The sequence below is a fragment of the Lactuca saligna genome, chromosome 8 (assembly GCF_052625555.1).
Source record: "Lactuca saligna cultivar CGN05327 chromosome 8, ASM5262555v1, whole genome shotgun sequence".
NCBI classification, from domain to species: domain Eukaryota; kingdom Viridiplantae; phylum Streptophyta; class Magnoliopsida; order Asterales; family Asteraceae; genus Lactuca; species Lactuca saligna.
The window spans coordinates 11245693-11267591 of NC_136424.1; the positions used below are offsets into that span (position 1 = coordinate 11245693).

The 21899-nt window shown below is 32.8% G+C and overlaps 3 protein-coding genes across 4 annotated transcripts; 1 reads left to right on the forward strand and 2 right to left on the reverse strand.

Annotated features, from left to right (window-relative positions):
• Positions 1–4624: 4624 nt before the first annotated feature.
• Positions 4625–6449, forward strand: LOC145011872 (thioredoxin H-type-like). The gene is made up of 5 exons (XM_078970619.1): positions 4625–4773; positions 5059–5100; positions 5264–5389; positions 5913–6035; positions 6198–6449. The coding sequence occupies exons 2-5, from the start codon at positions 5080–5082 to the stop codon at positions 6345–6347; spliced, it is 420 nt and encodes a 139-aa protein (XP_078826745.1). The 5' UTR covers positions 4625–4773; positions 5059–5079; the 3' UTR covers positions 6348–6449.
• Positions 6450–7138: 689 nt separating this feature from the next.
• On the reverse strand, positions 7139–10322 carry LOC145011328 (serine/threonine-protein kinase AtPK2/AtPK19-like). Of its 2 annotated transcripts, none has more exons than XM_078970026.1 (7): positions 10202–10322; positions 8589–9420; positions 8381–8463; positions 8157–8277; positions 7856–8029; positions 7647–7754; positions 7139–7553 (listed from the first exon to the last, which is right to left on the reverse strand). In XM_078970026.1, exons 2-7 carry the CDS (start codon positions 9174–9176, stop codon positions 7257–7259), a joined length of 1371 nt encoding a protein of 456 aa, XP_078826152.1. In that variant the 5' UTR covers positions 9177–9420; positions 10202–10322; the 3' UTR covers positions 7139–7256. The 2 variants fall into 2 exon arrangements, with proteins under 2 accessions (XP_078826152.1, XP_078826154.1); XM_078970028.1 differs by having other exon boundaries at positions 10151–10242.
• A 5530-nt stretch (positions 10323–15852) lies between these two features.
• MES17 (methyl esterase 17) lies at positions 15853–21098 on the reverse strand. The gene is made up of 4 exons (XM_078970860.1): positions 20816–21098; positions 20374–20514; positions 16867–17001; positions 15853–16275 (listed from the first exon to the last, which is right to left on the reverse strand). The coding sequence occupies exons 1-4, from the start codon at positions 21056–21058 to the stop codon at positions 15994–15996; spliced, it is 801 nt and encodes a 266-aa protein (XP_078826986.1). The 5' UTR covers positions 21059–21098; the 3' UTR covers positions 15853–15993.
• Between the last annotated feature and the right edge of the window lie 801 nt (positions 21099–21899).

A 21899-nucleotide genomic window follows, 5' to 3' on the forward strand; every position in this document is an offset into this window, starting at 1 on the left:
CAACAATTATATCCTATCAAACTCGTTCGATTAACGACCATCCACCATACAAAAAGCGGTGTGTGAAAAGGACACTCATTTAACAATCATTTATAGGTCGTTTCCTTATACCTCTCTTATAATGTAGCTTCGTGAATGATGCCTACTATTGATGTGACCGACCTTTTAATTATACATATAATATTATAATCTTATATAACATGTGTAAGATGTATTTTAAAACCTTTTAAAAATACAAGATTTAAATTTATATGAATTAACTATTAATTAATTAATTAATTAATCTTTCAAACAATTTTATGATTTATCTTTAACTTTTAATTAACCAATTAATTAAATTAATTAAATCATATTAAGAATTAACTAATTATCTTTAATTAGACTATTAATTAATTAATCTGTTTAATCTTAATCCTTATATAGATTTCAAAAATTAGGGTTTTAGTATTTATCTTTTAGTTGTTCAAATTTTAAGACATTTAAAATAACAAATAAGGAAACTAGTAAAATCTAGTAATTTTCGGAAAAGGCAAGGAGGCAAGGAATTTTTGAAAACCCTATAGGGTTATCAGTTTTCGAAAAAAATTGGTTTCTTTTAGGGTTTCACTAATGTACAAATTATAGAACAAACCTAAGGCTCTGATACCACCAATAGGTTTTCTAGATTACTTCTATATACTTACAGGATTTCACATAACTAATTATGGGTGCATGCAACCTGGAAATTCTATGGTTTTTCTCATAATGACAACATAATTTGAAACTTCTAAATAACCTAGCTAAAAAAAATCATAAGGATTTAAGAAACCATACATTATTGATATTTTTGTAAATAACAATGTACTTTGCAAATCCCTTGGAATGCTAGAACCAATTGTTTGGGAGCCTCTAATGAAATCACACCCAAACCCTAGGATAAAAAATAGAGAGAGAGAGAGAGAGAGGGCGAGAGGATTTCGAAAACTCCTTGTCATTTGCAGGGTTCTTTGAGTCTTATGAAGATCTCTATTTACAGTTGTAGGAAACCCTGATTTGAATTAAAGATATTAATAAAATATTCCTTAATTCAAATTAGTTTCCTTAATGACAACATAATTTGAAACTTCTAAATAACCTAGCTAAAAAAAATCATAAGGATTTAAGAAACCATACATTATTGATATTTTTGTAAATAACAATGTACTTTGCAAATCCCTTGGAATGCTAGAACCAATTGTTTGGGAGCCTCTAATGAAATCACACCCAAACCCTAGGATAAAAAATAGAGAGAGAGAGAGAGAGAGGGCGAGAGGATTTCGAAAACTCCTTGTCATTTGCAGGGTTCTTTGAGTCTTATGAAGATCTCTATTTACAGTTGTAGGAAACCCTGATTTGAATTAAAGATATTAATAAAATATTCCTTAATTCAAATTAGTTTCCTTAGTGGCCAAGGAACTTCCAGAACTCTCCTAAAAGAGCTCTAGAACCCTCCTCCCCCCCCCCCCCCCCAATGAGGTTCTAGAATGTCTATTGTTCAATTATTGAACAATTACATTTTAACCTCTTAGACTCAATAATTAATTTCAGTTAATCCAAAATGGTTAATTAAATTAATTATTATTAGTTCTTAATTAATAATTACCATTTCTAATTATTATATTAATCCTATAATATATTAATAAATCATATCTCTCTATTAATATCAATCTAGGCCATTTCTGGTTATAAGGACAACCCAAAAAGGATTTTACCATTATTCACTCAATATACCCATTTAGTTAAGACCTTCAACACCCTAATCCAACAATATTCCCCTATTCATATAATTCATGCCCATTGTCTTATGATGCATCTTTGGCCCACTTTACTCCTATGTACATTGGCCCAACACTCTTAGCCTACACTACCAACCCTCCTCTTGTACCCTTTCCCCCAATTACCTCCAAATTCTAATCCATCTCCCACTATCACCAACCCCGCTGTTACTAATATATCTATCCTTCCTCCACTTACAAGTCCTCGGTATCGCCACTCTACTATCAATTCTCGTGCTCGTCAATCTCCCTCAATCCTCTCATATTTTTGACAAGCGGCTAACAACCAACATCCAATGGTAACTCACACTTAAACAAATTCCTTAAAACCTAAAGCCTTCTCTTTCATCTCCACTAATTCGGTCAATGATCCACATGCCCACATAACTTCAATCAAGCCATAAAACACAAATGTCGGCAAGATGCTATGCAAAGTGAATATGATCCACTTATGAGAAATAAAAAGTGGTTCCTTGTCCTACTAATGGCAATCTTGTGAGTTGTAAATGGCTTTTCAAGATAAAGAGACGCTTGAATGACATCATTGAAAGATAAAAAGGTGTTAAGGTTTTAGTCAAGAAGAAGGCGTTGATTACTTTGACACCTTTAGTCCAGTCATAAAACATACGACTATACGCTTGGTTTTATATCTTGTTGTCTCCCAGGGATGGTACATTCACCAATTAGATGTCAAGAATGCATTCATCAATGGTGACTTGAACAAAGATGTTTATATGAGACAACATGTAGCTTTGAATATCATGGATAATTGACACATGTCTGCCGCCTCAATAAATCCCTCTATGACCTGAAACAAGAGTCAAGAGTCTGGTTCACCGAACTCAAGTCCTACCTTACCACTTAAGGCTTTCACACATACGACTCTGACATGTTCTTTGTGTACAAATCTCGATATGATGTTATTTACATTTTTATGTATGTGGATGATCTCATTATTACAGGTACAAATGCACCCCTGATTCAACGATCCATTCAACAACTCCATTGCATCTTAAAGACTTGTGATCTCTACATTATTTTCTAGGTATCACAATCAAACGCACTCCATCAGGTCTCACACTTAGTAAAAAAGGGTATATTTGTGATATTCTTGAACACATCCATATGTCATCAGCCACTCTAATCTCCACACCCCTGATGCAAGCTCCAAAATCACTCTTTATGGTGAACCATTCTGTAATCCAAGGATCTATTGACAAGTTGTCGGCTCTCTTCAATATGCCACTATTACACACCCTCACATTGCATTTGCAGTCAATTAGGTTTGTCAATAAATGCATGTTCCTACTACACTTTATTGGCAGACTGTAAAAAGAAACTTGCATTCTCTTCAAGGCACTCACGCTCATTGTTTACCCTTCTCTCTAACCAATAAAATTTCTATTCTTGCTTTTTTGAACGTTGGATGGGTCTTCGATGTCGATGACAGTCACTCTCAATATGCCTTCACAATATATTATGGCTCTAATCTCATAAGTTTGACATCCCAAAAATAAAAGGTTGTTGCTAAATCGAGTATTGAGGCAGAATATCAAGCCTTGGCAAACACTTCAGCTGAACTAATCTGGATAAAACAATTGCTTTTTGAACTTTATGCACCAGTTACACGTGCTCCTTTACTATTGTGTGGCAATTTCAGACCCACCTTCATGACTAAAAATCCAGTAATTCGTACTCGATCCAAACATATTGCACTGGACCTCCACTTTGTTAAAGAACATGTTGAAACAAAAGATCTTCAAGTTAGTCATGTATCATCGGTTGATCAACATGCAAATATCTTCACTAAACCATTCCATAAAGATCGATTTCGTTCTTTATGTCACAAATTTCAAGTTCGTCCCACACATGAGCTTCATGGGGGTAATAACGATATACAATTTCAAGTTCAACACAAATGTATATTTGTTTTACCACATGTCATAGACTTAGTCTAGTCAAAGTAGTGTAGCCTAATATTTAGGTTTCAGTTGTATTTTCCACTGTATAAATACCTCATGTGTTTCATTGTAACATTCATCAATTCAATACAAAAAAAAAAAAAAAAAAAAAAAAAAAATTACTTTGGGTACTTCTGGATTTATATACAAAATTGGTGTGTTGTTAACAAATAAAGCATAAGAGTAAGGATCATACGCGATGATGGAGAGGAACAATTACTCCGATTGAAAGGTTGTTGCCACGATTGAGAATTGGAGATGGAAATAGATGATGATGCTTACATCATATAAGAGAGATCGCTTGGGGAAGATAAATTCTTTAGCATGACTAGAAACCTATGATCTATCCGTCAACTTTTGGAACCGTTATGTCAAATATTCTTTGGTCACTGGACGGCAATCTATTGTTACCGGTGGTTTGTGTGATATTAATAATGGAAATTTAATTTGGTAATGCGTAATATAATTGGTTTCATTATGGTAATAATAACAAGAATAGTAATGACAACTCAATATTTGTTATTCACAGTGAACAATTGAAAACCAAATTTAAAATGGCAATTGTAAATTGAAAATAACTATGGCTAAATGAAAATAATAATAATTTTTAATAAATAGTAATCTAATATAAACTTTAAATTTTGAACGTCTTTTTAACAAATTCAATTATCTGTTTTTTCGGGTACTGTGCATTGTAATCCAAAAGCCGAACATTTAAAATATTTGTTGATTAAATTGGAAAAAAATAATAATAATTGAGGTAACTAAAAAATGTTCTCGTTTGATTTTTCAATTTCGGATATTTTGAAAACCATAAGCATATATAAGCATAACATGAATTCAAAAGTTGGTTAATTTGCCCAAAGGAGGGCGGGCTTTCATTTGATTGCGATTCAAACAAATCAATCTCCTTGACGATCGGGGATTTTTTTTTTCTTCCTTAGGGTTCTTTTTCCCATGATTTTCCTTTTCCAAGTCATGTTGGAGGACCAAATATATACGTTTTACAAGATCCGCAGGTGTTATTCGTCTCCTTCTTCCCTTAATACGATGATAATTTGCGACATTTTGTATACATTTTTGGGATTAGGTTAATCCGGACGGTTTCTTGTTTTGTTTTGATGATGGTGGTTCATGCGCAATACCTAAACCAAATGATTTCATATTACGAATCTTTTTTTTTCTTTTGTTTCTGAAGGATCCCAGAAATCTTGAAAGAACTTTTATGCATCCTTCATTGCCCATAACATGTTTGTAGAGATGACCAAATGCATATGAAGATTATCTGATATGTAACCTTTCAGGTAACTGCTGTGGCTTAATCAATGGGAAATTGCTGCAAATCGGTAATGATCTGTTTTTGATGTCGTTTATGTGCAAAACCCTTTATATATGTGGTTCATCTTACCTGAGTTTTTTGTTGTAGAATTTAGTATTAAAAATCTGTAATTATTGTTATATTCAAACTCAGAATATGCTTATTATTAAGAAAACGAAACTCGATGGCAGTCCTCCAAAACCGGATTTAAAAACAAACAATCAACAAGTCCACTCGCAAGCGGAAAGGTCGCCCTTATAGAAACCCTAGAAAAATGGGAAGAAAAACTATCCGAAGCAAACAGAAGAGGGAAGATGGTTCGTCATTTCACTTGTTGATATTTTCATGAGTAAATTACATCTTTGGTCCCTATAGATTTTTTTTGTTGTAATTTTTGTCCCATAAGTTTTCTCTTGTAATTTCGGTCTTCAAATTTTTTTGAAACAAGAACAAAACCCGTTACAAAAAGTTCAAATAATGACCGAAATTGCAAAACAAAACTTTTGGTACCAAAATTGTAAAATCCAGAGACTAAAAATGTAGCCGATTTTTTCAATTTTGGTCTTAAAAAGTTTTCCTTTGCAATTTTGGTCTTTGTTTCAAGTAATATGACTATATTTTTTGACCAAATTGCAAATCAGCTATATAAGAAGCAAAAGTTGTCACTTCACTTGGAACATGGACTTTACAGAAACCTCAAATAAGGACCAAAATTACAAGAGAAAACTTATTGGGACTCTAGTTGCAAAAATCAACTATACCAGGGACTAGGAATGTAATTTACTCGATGGCATATGAAAAAGTGTTTTTTAAACAATTTTTTTTTTTTTTTTTAAACAGGTTGTGGTGAATTTTAGTGCATCTTGGTGTAGTCCTTGTAGGGTGATAGCGCCTGCATTCTCCAGTCTTGCTGCTAAATATGAGTCACTTGTGTTCTTGACTGTGGATGTTGATGAGCTGTCTGTAAGTAATTAAGAATCATAATTCATATATATGATGCTGATTGTAAACTAATTATTATTATTATTATTTTTTTTTAAGAAAGATTCCAAGTTAAAATCATAAGATTTTAGTATTTGAAGGGTACGTTAGACATTCCATAAAAGCACGTTATGTGTTTTGCAGGAGTTTAGTGCATCATGGGACATTAAAGCCACGCCGACTTTCTTCTTCCTTAAAGATGGGAGACAAGTAGATAAACTTGTAGGGGCAAATGTGGAAGAGCTTATCAACAAGACCGAAGCTTTTGCTGCTGCTAACTATCAACAAAGATGAAGAAATTTTTGAAAAAAAAAAAAATTACTTGGTTTTTTTATTGTTGATTTACTAAATCTGTGTATTTGTTGTAGGAATGAGAATTGTAGTTTGTGGATTAATTAATAGATGTACTTTTTATCATTTAATGGAACTATGATATGTTCTAAAAGCATCTTTCTTTGGGTGTTTAGGATTGAGTTTTGAAAACAAAAAATTGTTTTTTTTTAAGTGTTTATTAGCTTAAAAAATGTTTAGATTAGCTAATGCAGTAGCAAAACAAAATTTAAAAAAAAAAAAAAAAAAAAAAAAAAAAAAAAAAAAAAAAAATGTTAGATTAAAATGAAGGCATTATTATCATTTTCTCAAGAACCTGTTAGTCATTTTTGAAAAAGAAAATCAAATCAAATGGGAATAGTTTTTCAAAAATTATTTGTTAGTTTTAAAAAGTCATATTGGCTTTTTGTATTTGCAAATGCTCAATTATAGTTGCTGCAAAAAGTTGATAAGTTAATAAGTTATTATAAAACTCAATTCCAAACACCCGTACGTTTTGATAGTGTTGAAAAACTACGATTAACAACATTTATTTATAGCTAAAGAGACATTCTAGAATATAGGTCCCATTAAAATTAAAATTTGCAAAGACTGTCTCAAGGATTACCTTTCAAGTATCATTGATACAAATATATCATCAGTTTTACCTAAAAGTCTTTTAGAGATATTCAATTGATAACTAAATTGTTTTCTTAAATCAACATTTTTTGAACATAGTAAGACACAACAATAAAAAAAATAATGGGAAACATGGGTGACATAAGTACCGAGTACAAGTAATGTATATCACTAAATTAAAATTGTCATAAATGAAACAACTTAACAATAAAAAAATAATCCATATAATTTAAATACTGAAAATTACATTCAGAATCATTCATTCCTGTGTAGGAAAGGATCTGCAGGCCTGACATAAGTAAATCCCTTAAACGGGTTCTCCTTACATTTGGGACTTGCAGCAGGGGAATCCAGAAGCGGGGGCAAATTTGTCCAACACTCTTCAAAATTCGCAATGCATTGCTTCCCAGCTACTTGTGGAACAAAACTTGGCTTTATTTCTCTACCCTCCAGTTTCCTCCAATTAATCACTTTAAACCAACCATGCTTTTTTATCTCATCCCCTCCACCTGCCCCACTCCCAAGTCGCCTGCTTGAATCCTTCTGTAACAACTATTTTTTTTTTTTTTTTTTTTTTAAAAAAAAACACCATTATTAACCAACAACTATAACACAGGCATATAATATTACAAATTACGACATTACCCCTTTCAAAAGCGAATGTGCTTCACTTGACAAGAATCCAGGAAGCTTTATCTTGTCCTTCACTATTTTCTCCTGAATCTTCTGTCTGTTTCCACCTCTAAACGGAGGCTGCACAGACACAATGTCGAAACAAAATTACATTATTACCCTCACGCTAAAAGTAAGGGGAATTTAATACTAGTAATTAAGGGTGAGACACTGGCACCAACCTTTCCGGTAAGCATTTCATACATTAAAATTCCAACACTCCACCAATCAGCCGCCTTATCATGGCCCCTCCCTTGTACAATTTCAGGTGACATGTATTCTAATGTCCCACACATGGAATTTGACCTTGTGCTTTCATCAAATTGCTTTGCTACCCCAAAGTCAGTCAACATAACCTGAATAATAATAATTCAACATTTTATATTCAAACTATTAAGCATCATTTAATTGTAGACAATAATAGATCCCTAAACTCAATATATAAAATAAAATAGGATATAAAAGAGAGGATGAGGATCTTACATGTCCCTCAGCATCTAGAAGAATATTTTCAGGTTTCAGGTCCCTGTGCATTATGCCATTAGCATGGAGATGCGAAACAGCAGAAACTATCTCAGCAGTGTAGAAACGTGCCAAATCCTCCCTGCAGAAGGAACAAAATGTTTGATTCTCTAATATAATTGCAACATCATCAAACATAAAATTTTATCTTTTTCCTAATTTTAATGTTGTCTCCCTTTTCATACCTGAACAAGCCTTGTCTATAGAGTTGAAAGAAAAGGTGGCCCCCATTCACAAAATCAAGAACAAGGAACAATCTATGTTTCGTCTGCATACACATAATGACATAAACAAAAAAAACGTTAGGGACAGATGATACAATCTCTATGTGAAGGTGACCTTTAGAATTTGATTCAAGGACATTGGAAAGAATAAGTTTTTTTTTTCTTTTACCTGGAATGAATATTTGAGTTGTACAATAAACGGATGGTCAACTTTGGTCAAAATATCTCTTTCTGCTTTCATATATTCAGCATGATCTTTCTCAAAAATCCTATCTTTGCGCATGACCTTCATTGCAAAGATTTCGGATGAACCATGTTTTCTGACTTGATAAACTTTTGCAAATGCACCTTGGCCAACCACTTTCAAGATTTCAAAGTCTTCAAGTCCCACACTTTTGATTTTCACTAAACTACCACCATCATCATCATCATCAACAACAAAAGAAGCTTCTTCGAGTTCTTTTAAAGCCATTGTACTTACAGTGATACCCTCAACAAGATCATATTCAGTCTCGTGTAAAGTGAGTGTGCTAAGCTTTATGGACTGGTTTGTAAAAGTTGTGGGACCCACTAATGAATGGGATCGGCTACAAATTACTTCTGGCTCATCGTATACTAATCCATTTGTGGTGGGTGCAGAAGGTAGTTGAGGTGGCGCACCAAATACATCAGAAAAGTCAAAGTCAAGCTCAACATGATGATCTACAGTCTTCCTTGTGGTGTTTCCGGTCATTTGCAAACATTGGGAAGCAACCATTTTCCAATGTTTGAGATGATGTGGGTATACAGCAGGTGGAATTTCAATTCTTCACTATCGATCTCTAAATTGATGAAGGCGACTTCACAGAGAACAGGAGAGTCGAGTACAGGACTGGAGTCCCAGAGAATCTTGAAAATAGGCAAATGAGGATCCAGAAAGGGAAGTTGTTCTTGTTTCCCGCTTCACAGGAAACAGAAGATGTAGCAATGCTTCTTGAAATCATGAAGATCATGCAGTCAAACTGTAGTTTTCAGGAAAGAAGTCATTTTTCAGGGATTCACAAAATGTAAGTTGTTAAACAAGTACAGTTGGTTGATTTAACTACACGACTCTTCTTTTAAGAAAACCAGAAAACAGAAAGAGTCCATCAAAATGTCACTAAAGACTTCCTTCCGGCAAATCCCAATAAACTGGAATAAAGACTTCCTCTAAAAGATCAAATAGAGGGAAAAGGACGCTTGTTTGAGACTTCCTTTTATCAAAATCAAATACAGTAAATTCAAGATTCTTCTTTCCCGACAATTATCAACAAATTCTTCATGTACTTAAATCTATCATACCGAATTAGCGAAGCATAATACAACGGAGATAGCATAAGACATCTTGACAAGACCAAGATAACATATTTGCGAATTCAAAGTTAAAGAATCAAACAACCAAACAAATCTCTGATTTATCCTACTGCCAGCGAGAAAACAGCTTTCGGACTCATAATTGAACACAGCGCACATCGATCACTAATTCAACATCAAAATTCAAAATCACTACCATCCTTCAAGCAATTAATTTCACACAAACAACACATCACTATAGATCAAAAAGGCAAAAAGAAAAGGAAAATTCCTCACAGCATTAAAAATCTACATGCAATAACGCAACATTAAACCCTAAATCCAACAACAAAACTCCTCAAAAACTGAACATTAAACAGCAAAACCATACAATGATTGAACAAGTACAGAAAAACCTACGATGTTTAAACACCAAACATTGAAGGTGATTTCAGTCGATTTCCGTCTTACCTGGAGAGATCGCCGAGGGGATTCGCTGTAAAAGAAAGCTGTTCACAAAAGGAAGGAGAAAAATAGAATATTATCGATTTGCCGCTTATAACTGACTTAAAAATGAAAAAATAAATAAATAAAAACAAAAAATATGGAAATATATGACTTGGCAAAGTTTGATTGGATCTTAAAGAATAACGTCCAGCTTATGAGGTGACGTTACATTCACGCATTTTCTGGTGGTTTATTTTGTGGCTTGTGAGAAAGGAAGTCGTTTTGGTCACGGCGAAGCAATGACTTTGGGTGAATTACAGAATTACTACTTGGAGTATTGTTCAAATAACAAATCTCACTTTTGTATGATTCATTCACTTTCTTGGTCAATTATGTGCTACATCAATGTAGATGTATATATTACAACAAATCATTTGGTGTTTAAACGTAATTGGTGTTGGTTGTTTATTACATTTTGTTATATATTTAAAACTAAAAATAAAAATATAAGAATAGGGGGGGTGTTTGCATTGGAAAATTATGAAATGATCAAAATGTATATTTAGACAAAAGTCAAGGATGACATTCTGCCTAATTTCATAATCTTTGCGCGTCAGCCATGGCCTTTGGATATTCTCAAATTTTATTCGAATGTATTTATGAACCAAATTTTATAAAGATTTTCTGATGTGTTTTAACCGTTAATTATAGAAAAATATTATCATAATTAAAAATAAAATTTATTAATTATAAAAAATATTTTTCGTGATGCCCGTAACGAGTCCTGAACGCTGTCTTCTGGATGTCCTCATCTCGCACCCTCACCTGATGATATCCCGACCTCAAATCGATCTTGGAGAACCAAGATGTTCCCTTTAACTGATCGAACAAATCGTCGATCCTCGGCAACGGGTAACGGTTCTTGACCGTCAGCTTGTTCAATTCCCTGTAATCAATGCACATTCGATGTGAGTCATCATTCTTCTTAACAAAAAGGATAGGCGCTCCCCATGGCGAACTGTTCGGCCGAATAAACCTCTTCCCCAGCAGCTTCTGAAGCTTGGAGGATAACCCATGCATCTCTGGAGGCGCAAGGCGATAAGGTGCCTTGGCGATAGGCGCAGCTCCCGGAACCAAATCGATGCTGAACTCAACCTGCCTCTCGGGAGGCACACCTGGTAACTCTTCCGGAAATACATCCGGGAACTCACGCACTATCGGAACCCCATCAATTGACCTCGGTCTCTCTGAATAAACCCTCATATCCATCACATATGCTACAAACCCCTTACATCCCTGCTGTAGACTCTGTCTCGCTCTAGCGGCTGAACAAAATGTCGACCCAGAACGCGTACCATCGCCGTATACGGTAAGAACTCCCCTACTCGGGTCTCGTATGGTTACCAGCTGTCTCTCGCAGTCGATAACCGCTCCAAACTTGCTCAACCTCCATGCCCACGATGACACAGACATCTCCCATCGCAATAGGAACTAGATCAATCGGAAACTCAACGCCGAAAATCTCGAGTACACATCCTCGGATCACCTCGGTGGCATACACCGCTCTCTCGTCAGCTATGGAAACCCTCAGAGGTCGACTCATCACCTCTCGACTAATACCGATGTGTTGACTAAAAGCCAAAGATACAAAAGACCGACTCGCACCCGAGTCAAATAACACCAAGGCAGGTACATAATTCACAAGAAAAGTACTTACGCGTATCATAATATAAGTACAATATCTCAACATAAAAGTAAATATATGAAAGAATACATACCAGCCACGACATCGGGTGCTGCACGGACCTCCTCCGCAGTCAACTGGAAGGCTCTCCCTCGCGCCTTCGATACCTCGGCCTTCACTGGTCGGCTCTTAGCAGCTCTGATAGCAGCAGGGGAAGATCCCTGAGGTGCTCCCTGGGTAGTCCCTCGTAACTGTAGACACTCTGCCTTGCGGTGTCCGGACTGGTTGCCGTGAAAGCATACTGCAAACCCCTTGGGGCAATCCTTGGCCATATGCCCCTCCTTGCTACATTTGTAGCAAGACCTCACTCTACATACCCCCTCGTGGCTCTTGCCGCACTTGCCACAAGTGCGGCCCTTCTGCCTCCCAGATCGCGAATCAGCGGGCTTGGCCCGCTTGGCTGTCGGCTGAGACTGTGCCGATCGCCGATCCCTCGCCTGAGACTCAGCCTCCTCCCTAGCCTGGGTCTCCAGCTCTATCTCCCTCTTCTAGGCATTTGCCTGAAGCTCAACAAATGTCCGATACGTCGAGTTCGCCACGAAGTCCCGTATATCCCTCCTTAAAATGCTCAGGTAGCGGCTCATACGTGCCTGCTCGGAGGACACGTGCTCTGGGCAAAACATCACCCGCTCATGGAACTTCCTTGTAATCACCGTGACAGAATCAGTACCCTGCTTGAGGGTCAAAAACTCCTAGGCCAAACGCTCCCTTTCCACCAGTTACGAGCTGAGGAAGACTCATATTGTGGGCTCGATGGCAATCCAAATGTGAGCTGTAGGCTCAGGGTAATCCAGACTCACACTGTGGGCCCAGGGTAATCGAGTCTGTAAAGCTATGGACCCAGTACATGTTGTTATTTGTATAGGTGTTATATGTAGTGTATCGGTATTTTGGGGGAACTCACTAAGCCTTGGGCTTACAGTTTCAATTTATTGTTTCAGGTACATCAGATGATTGCAGGAAGGCAAAGGCCTGATCATATAGCTCCTCACCTTTTATGACTATGTTTCTGCGATACTCTGATATAGAACTGTTTTGAAAACAAATTGATAATAACTGTTGGTTTCTAAATGTTTTAAAAAGTTTAAATTTGGTCTGGTTTTTATGGGTGTTATAGAAAAGGTACCTCAACTTAACTCCCGTTATATTGTTGTTTTTAACCTGATCATGTGCCTCCCATATGAGGGTATTTTTGTCTTTTCAATTAATAGGGACTACTTTTTCAGATGGAAAAATATCTTATACCCTTTAAACGTCCCATCCACCAAAAACTCTTGCTTTACCTGTTTACTATTATCTTGAGAATACAAGTGATTTTGAAAAGTGTCAACTATTACGTTGGTGAGTTCATAAGCGTTTTGTATGAGTAGAATTCGTAACTGTTTTAGTGAAGAAGGGATGAAATGTTTACGATGAAAAAGATCCAAGAAATGGTGCTCTTGAAAGAAGACAAATATATCCCTCCAAAAGTTGAAGCAAATGCCAGTGAAGACGAAATTTGGTACTTAGACAATAATGCGAGCAACCACATGACCTGCAACTACTTTTATTTTTCCTGAATTAAATAAAAACATAACAGGTAGAGTGAGACTTGGACATGGATCATGTGTTAGTATTAAAGGAAAATGGTCAATTTTGTTCTAATGGAAAAGTGGTGAGCAAAAATTAATGAAGGATATTTATTATATCCCATCACTTCGTAATAATGTTATTAGTCTCGAGAAATCTATGATAGTTGGCTGTGATATTCAGATGTGAGGTGATTTTCTAAACATGCGAGATGGAGACGGAAGATTGCTTATGAGAGTCCCGAGAATTGAAATTCAACTTTACAAAATAAAGCTAAAAGTTGGTAAACCACATTGCTTTCAAGCCAAGTTTAATGAGGATGCTTGGTTATGGCACGCACGACCTGACCATATTAATTTTGGCATGGTAAACTTGATGCACAAGCTAGCCAAAGGGGTACCAACAATCCAACATCAAGACCAACTGTGTGAATCATGCGTGATTGGAAATAAAACAAAGCAGTTGTTTCCAAAGAAAGCTAAGTATAAAGCTACAAATATCCTCGAGATGATACATGGAGATATTTGTGGACCGGTTGGTCCCCCCTACATTTTGGTACTTATTTATGTTTTTTCTAGATATATGATGTCTTTTCTTTTGGATCATAAAAAGTGATGCATCCAAAATTATTAAAAGATTCAAGTCATTAATTGAAAATCACACGGGTAAAGAGATCAATACATCCCATACATATAGAGGTGGAGAATTCATATCGCATGATTTAAACCGTTTTTGTGACTAAGAAGGGATTTCACGTATGTTGACAGCTCCTTATGCACCTTAACAAAATAGTATAGTCGAACGGAGAAATCAGACTCTACTCGAGATGACACGATGCCTAATGAAATAGAAAGATATTCCAAACCACATTTTGGGTGAAGCGACACGTCATGCAACGTTCATCATAAATTGCACACCTACTCGAGCATTGATAGATGCTACACCATTCGAGAAATTTCTAGGGAAAAACCAAACCTTGAAGACTTGAAAATACTAGGTTGTGTTGCATATGAAAGAGTAGTCTCAAAAAATTTGAAGAAGCTTGATGATAGGCACGACCATTGGTGTATTTTCGAAAGGAACCTAATTCGAGAGGAATTTCGTTATATAATCTACGGGAAAATAAAATCATTATAAGTGTCCATGCAATTTGTGATGAAAATAAGACATGACAATGAAATAATGAACCCAGACATCAAGATGGAAATGGATCGGGTACATTTACGGTCTTGTGGAGTAATGTTCAAGCAAACCAATATAATGGTCGTTTGGGCCCTACTGCAACCGAAACCAAACAGCTCACGGATCCGACCCAAACCGATGAAACTGATGTCACTTCTCATGATGATAGCAGCTCATCGCAAACCATTGAAGATCATAATAATGATGCAAATTCCGCCACACCTTGCCGATCCACTCGAACTTCAGTGTTTCCAAGAAGATTAAATGACTACGAGCTAAATGTGGATCATTTTAATGTTGACATTCGATGAAGAACTGAAGAATTATAAGGAAGCCAAAATGAGCAAGAATTGGCTTGATGTTACGAAGGCTTTAGCTCGGAAAAGGTTCATAGAGATGAGATCGTTGCTTGGCTTGCAAGAATTACCCTCGACTTAGAAAATTCAGGGGGTGATTGTTGGCGAATATCTAAGTTCAATGTGGCATTCTATGCGTGTTTGGTCCAGATCAAAGTTTCCTTGGAGTGCTGTCCAAATAATTTGGAGTGGTGTCCAAGTTCTAGAATCGCTTGAGCTATAAGGAAAGTCCAGATTATTAGGAATCCAAATTGTATGCTAATTTGTTTTTTGTTTAATATATATATATATATATATATATATATATATATATATATATATATATATATATATATATATATATATATATATATATATATATATATATATATTAGGTTCCTATACTCTTTGATGAGAGGTTGTAGTTTTGAGTTATTTTCTACAATAAAAGGTTCTTACGAGTTATGCAATTTTAGTTACATTTTTTTTTAAAGCTTTTAGAGGCAAAGAAAATAAATAAAATTATAAATAAGAAAACTATCTAAGGTAAACACAGCTAAAAGGCTATACGTAAGACTCAATACAAAAAGAGTACAAATAACCTATAATAATAATAATAATAATAATAATAATAATAATAATAAAATTAAAAAAAATGTAAATTATGTGAGTTAATTGAGAAAAAAAACATGACAAAATCGAAATGTTATGTAAATTATTTGTCTTTTATGCAATCTACCTTAAAAAAAATAAAAGAGAATATTAGTACTATCTATCACTTTAGCGAATATTATGATCAATTGGATACTTAAAATTACGAGATCCATCTCAAGTGAAGGAAAACATTGCAAGTTCAAAACCAAAGTAACTTATAAACCGTTTATTTTGTGTTTTTTTTTTCCATATTATCAAGCAAAATAAATTACGTCATATCTTTATGATATCTTTTAACCACACAAAATCAAGCCTAACTAAACCAAAATCTTCTAGGTACAACTAATTGAAGCCGCAACCTTAACCAATAACCCAAACAATGCAAAAGGACTTGAGAAATTCGGGCTGTGATCACTCTCCAAACTATAAACATGTGAAGGTGGCCATTTTGCTATCATGTTGTCTTGTTGTTCTGGCTTCACTACTCTATCATACATCGTCTTAATGTATACCCTTGGCACCTTTTCTACACATTCATTAACTTCTGGAAATTGAGCATTTAGTAATGCACAAATGGGCCCTGGTCTTAATAGCATCGAAGCTAATGTATAATCCTACAAAATGCATGATCATCAAACATATTAATATTTGGTTTGTGAAAACTTCTTAATACCTATATGATATGTTACGTAAAGAGTTTTAGGAGTTTTTAACTTTTAACTTCAAAGAAAAAACTTGAATATATAAAAAGTTTGTTTGGATGTGTGAGTTTAAAGTTTTTTTTTTAATCCAAAGAAGAAGTTTCTAATCTAAAAAATAGTTCAACTAATTTTTGAGAGCTTTTAAAAGTTTTTACTTTTTAGTTTCTAACTTTCATGTTTTTATATCATTTTACAATTTATTTGTGTATAACTTTCACCCCTATGTAAGTTTTTGAAATATATAAAATAAAATGAGAGCTAGTTTTTGAAATATATAAAATAAAATAAAAGCTAAAGCTCTCATGTCTCAAAAGTTATTTATTTATTTATTTATTTTTGAATTATAAGGTTTTTGTTTAAAAGAAATATTCATTGGACTTACTTCTCGTTTTCAACTTAAACTTTTTCAATAATTCAATTTTTTTTTTGTGCCCAAGATATCATGTATCTATGATTTGTCAAATAAACTATGTATAGTTATGTAATCCAGTATAGTTTTCATACCTCAGGGGGGCTCATTTGATATAGTATTTTACGTTGTAGTTCCTTTTTTATAGTTGCACTCGTAGGAGGTTGATTCATACCCAACCCGAATTCCAAGTCATAAGCATCACCATACTCGGATAAATCAGGAACTCCCTGTATTTTAACGAAAATTTTAATGAAAATAAATTTTATTATCCTTGTTTTATAATACAAATACGAATTTATATAATTTTAAATTTTAATATGTAATGTCTAATTTAAATCTATAAGAGCAGCTTCAATGTTAAACCTTTGCTATCACTTATTTCTTTTAACACCTCATTATTAAAAATATATTAACCTCTAAATAAGTAACCTTTCCAATGGTTGATCTTTTTTATAGTTTTTTTTTTCTTATGAATTTAACTTATTAATCCTCATCTAAAATGTTTTATAAAACCTTATCATTTATTTTTTTTTTTGTTTTTTTAAACATATTATTTTTTTAATATGAAATATTTTAATTAAGGTTATCATTAGAAATTAGTACATAAACATTTTATAAAGGAAAAACTATGATATAAATAATTAAATAATTAAATAAATGGAAAATATTTAAAACTAAGTTTTAATTAAGGGTGTAAAAATAAAATATGATAAAAGTAAAAAGGGTTAAGTGGTTAAAATGTTATAGTATATTGACCACTCAATGTATTCAATATATGGTCAATATAAATACACAAAAAACTATTTACTCCAATGCTATTAAATGAAAATAAGTCATAAACTAATATTAATAACCTCTAAAAAAACTCCCAATTAAAGATGCTCTAAGTGATGACTTCTTTGTGTTTGACATATTGAAAACCCAAGTGTTGATTCAAAGTCAAAACAATGCAAAAGTAAAATTTTGTTTTGCAAATTAAAAGTCTTAGTTTTAGGTTAATTTTCGTTTTAGTTGTAATTTGCTTGTGTTAAGTTGTTTTCTCTGTATATTGTTGTAAATCTTCTATAAATGTTTTTTAAATAAGCTGGTTTAACACAAAAATATCTAATTTAATATTAATAAAGTTGAACAGGCTAACAAAGTTAAAGTGAAATTGATGAAAAAGAATTAGAAGTTTCGAGTCGAGTTAAACTAAGAGCATGCACAAAGGCCAGAGCTCCTCTCAAGTCTCTGTCTCAAATCAAATTTGCAGGCCAGCTAAGGTTTTGGTCTTTCACCATTTGAAAGGTCCAGACCATTTCTGAAATTTACTTTTTCTTATTTTAATATTATATTTAATTAATTTATATATAAAAAATTATGTAACTTATATTTTGTTAAATTACATATATATTCTTATTTGCTTATTATATAGTTTAATAATTATTTTTATTTAATTTATAAATATTTTTATTTAAATTTGTTTTTTAGTAAATGATTATTAAATATAAATAGTAAATCTATTAATTAAGAAGTAAAATAGTTGTTAATATGATACTATGGACAATTTTAAAAAATATAATTGCATATGCTAATATGAAATGGTCCAAAGACAAACAATGTATCGGTGCACATATAAAATTAAATAGGATTAAAAAAAATTTGTCTTGCTAACTGAAAATTGAAAAACTAGTTTTTAATTTATAAGTTAATTAATCAATAAATAATTTTCGCTAACTAATAAGTTATTTTATAAGTTACAAGAAATATTTTTATGATTTTATCAAATAATAAATTACAATAAATTAATTTATTTTTGACAAATAAGGTCTAAATTCAAAACTGATACTTGTAATAATATAGTATTATTTATTTGAGATTTAAGTTTTCTATTGGGACTAACATAACTATAAGAGCTAAATGTGTGTTTATATGACCATGCTTTATAGTTTTTTTTAGAGTAAATTACATAAATGGTCCCTATAGCTAGGAGTAATTTGTATGATTGGTTATTAACTTATTTTTTTAACCTGGAAGGTCTCCAATGTTTGTTTTTGTTGTGCGTTTGGTCTCTATCTTACCTAAAAAGACTATTTTGCCCTTGTTTTATAATTTATTTTAATAAACACACATCCAACCCATTTTCACCTCACATTACCTTACCTTACATACAATGGTGAAACTAGAACAAAATATCACGTGGTTCCCAAATAAAGTGAAGCCGATAAAAAAAAAAAACCAACAAAACTTGTGTGGGTCGGGTCGGATCGGATCATGTACGATTTAATGAAATATAACTGAACAAACCGATTAGGTACCACTGATTAAAATTTAAAAAAAACCAAATGAAATATTACTGAAAAAAAAACGATTTAATGAAAAACTAGTTGATTATTAGTACATTATATCTTATTGTTTGATAAAAACTATATATTATATTTAACCGTATGTATTTAACAGCACAATTGCCCCTTATAACTTATTTTTTTTTCTCCTTTTAAAATGGTTTATAAAGCATTAAAAAAAACATTCAAGATAGTTCATTTACTTTTTTAAGGTGGTTCCTAATTTTTGTGGTATATATATTATAAATGAGATTTTAATTTTTGGTAGGTCATAAGACCTACCTTCTTCTTTATTAGTCACGCCCTTTCTTACATACCTCATTTTATTTAAATAAATTAAAAATTAACGGTAATATAGTATTTTTAGATAAGTTAGGTACCAAGCGTACGATAAAAATAAACTATAGAGACTTTACATGTTAAAAAAATAAATTAAGGATCAAAGGTATAAACTATCCTAAACCATAAGGACTATTCGTATAATTTAATCTTTATCTACCCAAATGGTTTCTAATTATATTTTAAGTTTAGGACGTGACAAACAATACAATAACATGTTTTTTCTTTTCATTCTGATACATTGGTTAAATGATTGTCTACGCAAGAATGTTTTATTTTTGTGATTTTGTCATGTATTCAACAAGGTTTATTTTTCTACAAACTTTCACCATATTGTTAGTTTACCAGTTTATGTAATTAAAATGAATTATGTAACCACGTATTAATCAGTTAAATATATTATATAGTTATAAATTTCGTTTAATTCAAAAAATTAAAGAGACAAATGAAACACCATTATATATAAAAACAAAATAAAAAGCATTTAAACCCTTATTCATTTGGTTTATTGGGCTATGGGAATGGGAATGGGAATATCTTCCACCAAAGCGAAGGCAAAATGACGAACAGTTGGCCCCAAAACAAGCATAGTATTCAGCTCCCCACTCTTTATCTACACGTCACCAAACTCCAAAACCCACTATCGCATCTATTCCCAAGTGCCGTACAATCACATAATGCATTTCAAAAGAAGCTTCTTTTTCTCTTTTTTATTTGTATATACTATAGTTCATATAAATTTAAAAAATAAATAATAATAAACGTTAAAGAAATATGAAGATGTTACATTTGGTTAAGACCACTTCCTCTTGTATATTTAAAGCATAACAAGAAGAACAATAACATTATCACTATAAAATTATTTATCATAGATGGAAATACTGAATCAAGATTTATATAGTTAACTGATAAATATAACGATGTATATACACTTACATCTTTAATGTCTTGCTCTGTTAAAACACCATTTTTAAGCATGGTGGCTGCAACATATACAGCGAGACTGATTTTATTCGGGAATTTATGAGTTGCTTGTGTCACGCTTAATCCCCCAGCACTATGTCCCACTAGGATCACCTATAGTAATGATTTTTGTGTTATTTAAGAGTGTTTATATATTTTGTAACAAAAAGTCAAATAACTGGTACATCATTTCAAATAGATAATTATTATTATGATTAAATGGACAAATTAATGGCCAACTTCCAATTCCTTTCCTTCTGTTTCACACCCAATTTTGCACGATCTTTACATAAAATATGATTAATTTATTACACTTGAATCATACATACAATGCATGGTTTGTATTATAGTTTGAGAGCAATGCATCCTCATATGCATTAGATATTGTACATGAGGCCTAAAGAGTTGTACATACCTTTTGATGTGGAGGCAAGGAAGATAAGAAATGAAGGAGAGGCTCGTTGTATTCATCAAAGGAGAGGATTGTGTTAGGGTCAGACGGATGTATGCCTGCCCCTTTGAGGTCTATGCAAGTCACCATGTATCCAGAGTTGTACATCATGCTTTTCAGCTTGTACCAGCACCAACTTCCTCCACTTATGCCATGGATGAGCACAAAGTGTGGTGGCTTCAATGGAGTCTCCTCTCTCTCCCCCATTCTCTCTCTCACTTTCTTTATCTCTCTTTCTCTCTCATGTTCTACTTGTGGGTATTTATATAAATTTCGATCATATGTTTTGTTATTTGTGTTTGTTTTTTTGTGAATTTTATGTGCTGAGTGGTTGGAATAAACACATCAATGGGACATGTCATACATCATTTATCCAAAATAATATGTTATGATATGATATAAATGTAATCTTTGATTTTTGTGCAACCCGAGAGATCAACATGTAGAGGGAAAGAAATTATGACTTGAGTACTTGCTTATTTAGTGATTTGTTTTACAAATTATTATTATGATACAATAATCAGTCTTATATATATATATATATATATATATATATATATATATATATATATATATATATATATATATATTTAAATTGATTCCGAATATATATAAAAAAGAATTTATTTTTTATAAGTGTATTCTAAATTTAGCTAACAATTATGTAATTTCGCTTCTGATATTTAAAGTTACAACTTATATCCAAAGTTCCAAACACCTCGTGAATGGATGTCAAAAAATTAAATAATTATCCCATTGAAGATATTATTTGATAACGTATACATGTACAGTTTTGAAAAGAAAATTAGTTTGGATATTGAACACGACATGCTTGACAAAACATGTTGTCAATCACAAGCTAGAAGTTGTTAGCAATAGTTGAAAGCTAAAAGTTATAGATTTTATTTATTTAGAAGTTTGTCACAATTAGTTATTAGCTTTTAAATCTATAAATTAATTAAAACTAAAAAGTAAAATGAAAAGCTAAAAGCTCACAAATACTGTTTGAAGTAGCTTTTGTATTCAGAATCGTTTAAAATAAAAAATA

Coding starts and splice junctions, on each gene's coding strand:
- LOC145011328 (XM_078970026.1), bottom strand. CDS start 9,176: ATGGTTGCTTCCCAATGTTTGCAAATGACCGGAAACACCACAAGGAAG. Junction 8,278..8,380: donor TATAGACAAGGCTTGTTCAG/GTATGAAAAGGG, acceptor TTCCTTCTGCAG/GGAGGATTTGGCACGTTTCT. Junction 7,755..7,855: donor ATGAAATGCTTACCGGAAAG/GTTGGTGCCAGT, acceptor GTGTCTGTGCAG/CCTCCGTTTAGAGGTGGAAA.
- LOC145011872 (XM_078970619.1), top strand. CDS start 5,080: ATGGGAAATTGCTGCAAATCG. Junction 5,390..5,912: donor CAAACAGAAGAGGGAAGATG/GTTCGTCATTTC, acceptor TTTTTTAAACAG/GTTGTGGTGAATTTTAGTGC. Junction 6,036..6,197: donor TGGATGTTGATGAGCTGTCT/GTAAGTAATTAA, acceptor TGTGTTTTGCAG/GAGTTTAGTGCATCATGGGA.
- MES17 (XM_078970860.1), bottom strand. CDS start 21,058: ATGGGGGAGAGAGAGGAGACTCCATTGAAGCCACCACACTTTGTGCTC. Junction 20,515..20,815: donor CCTTGCCTCCACATCAAAAG/GTATGTACAACT, acceptor TCATTACTATAG/GTGATCCTAGTGGGACATAG. Junction 17,002..20,373: donor CAGAGCAAGACATTAAAGAT/GTAAGTGTATAT, acceptor GTTAAAATACAG/GGAGTTCCTGATTTATCCGA.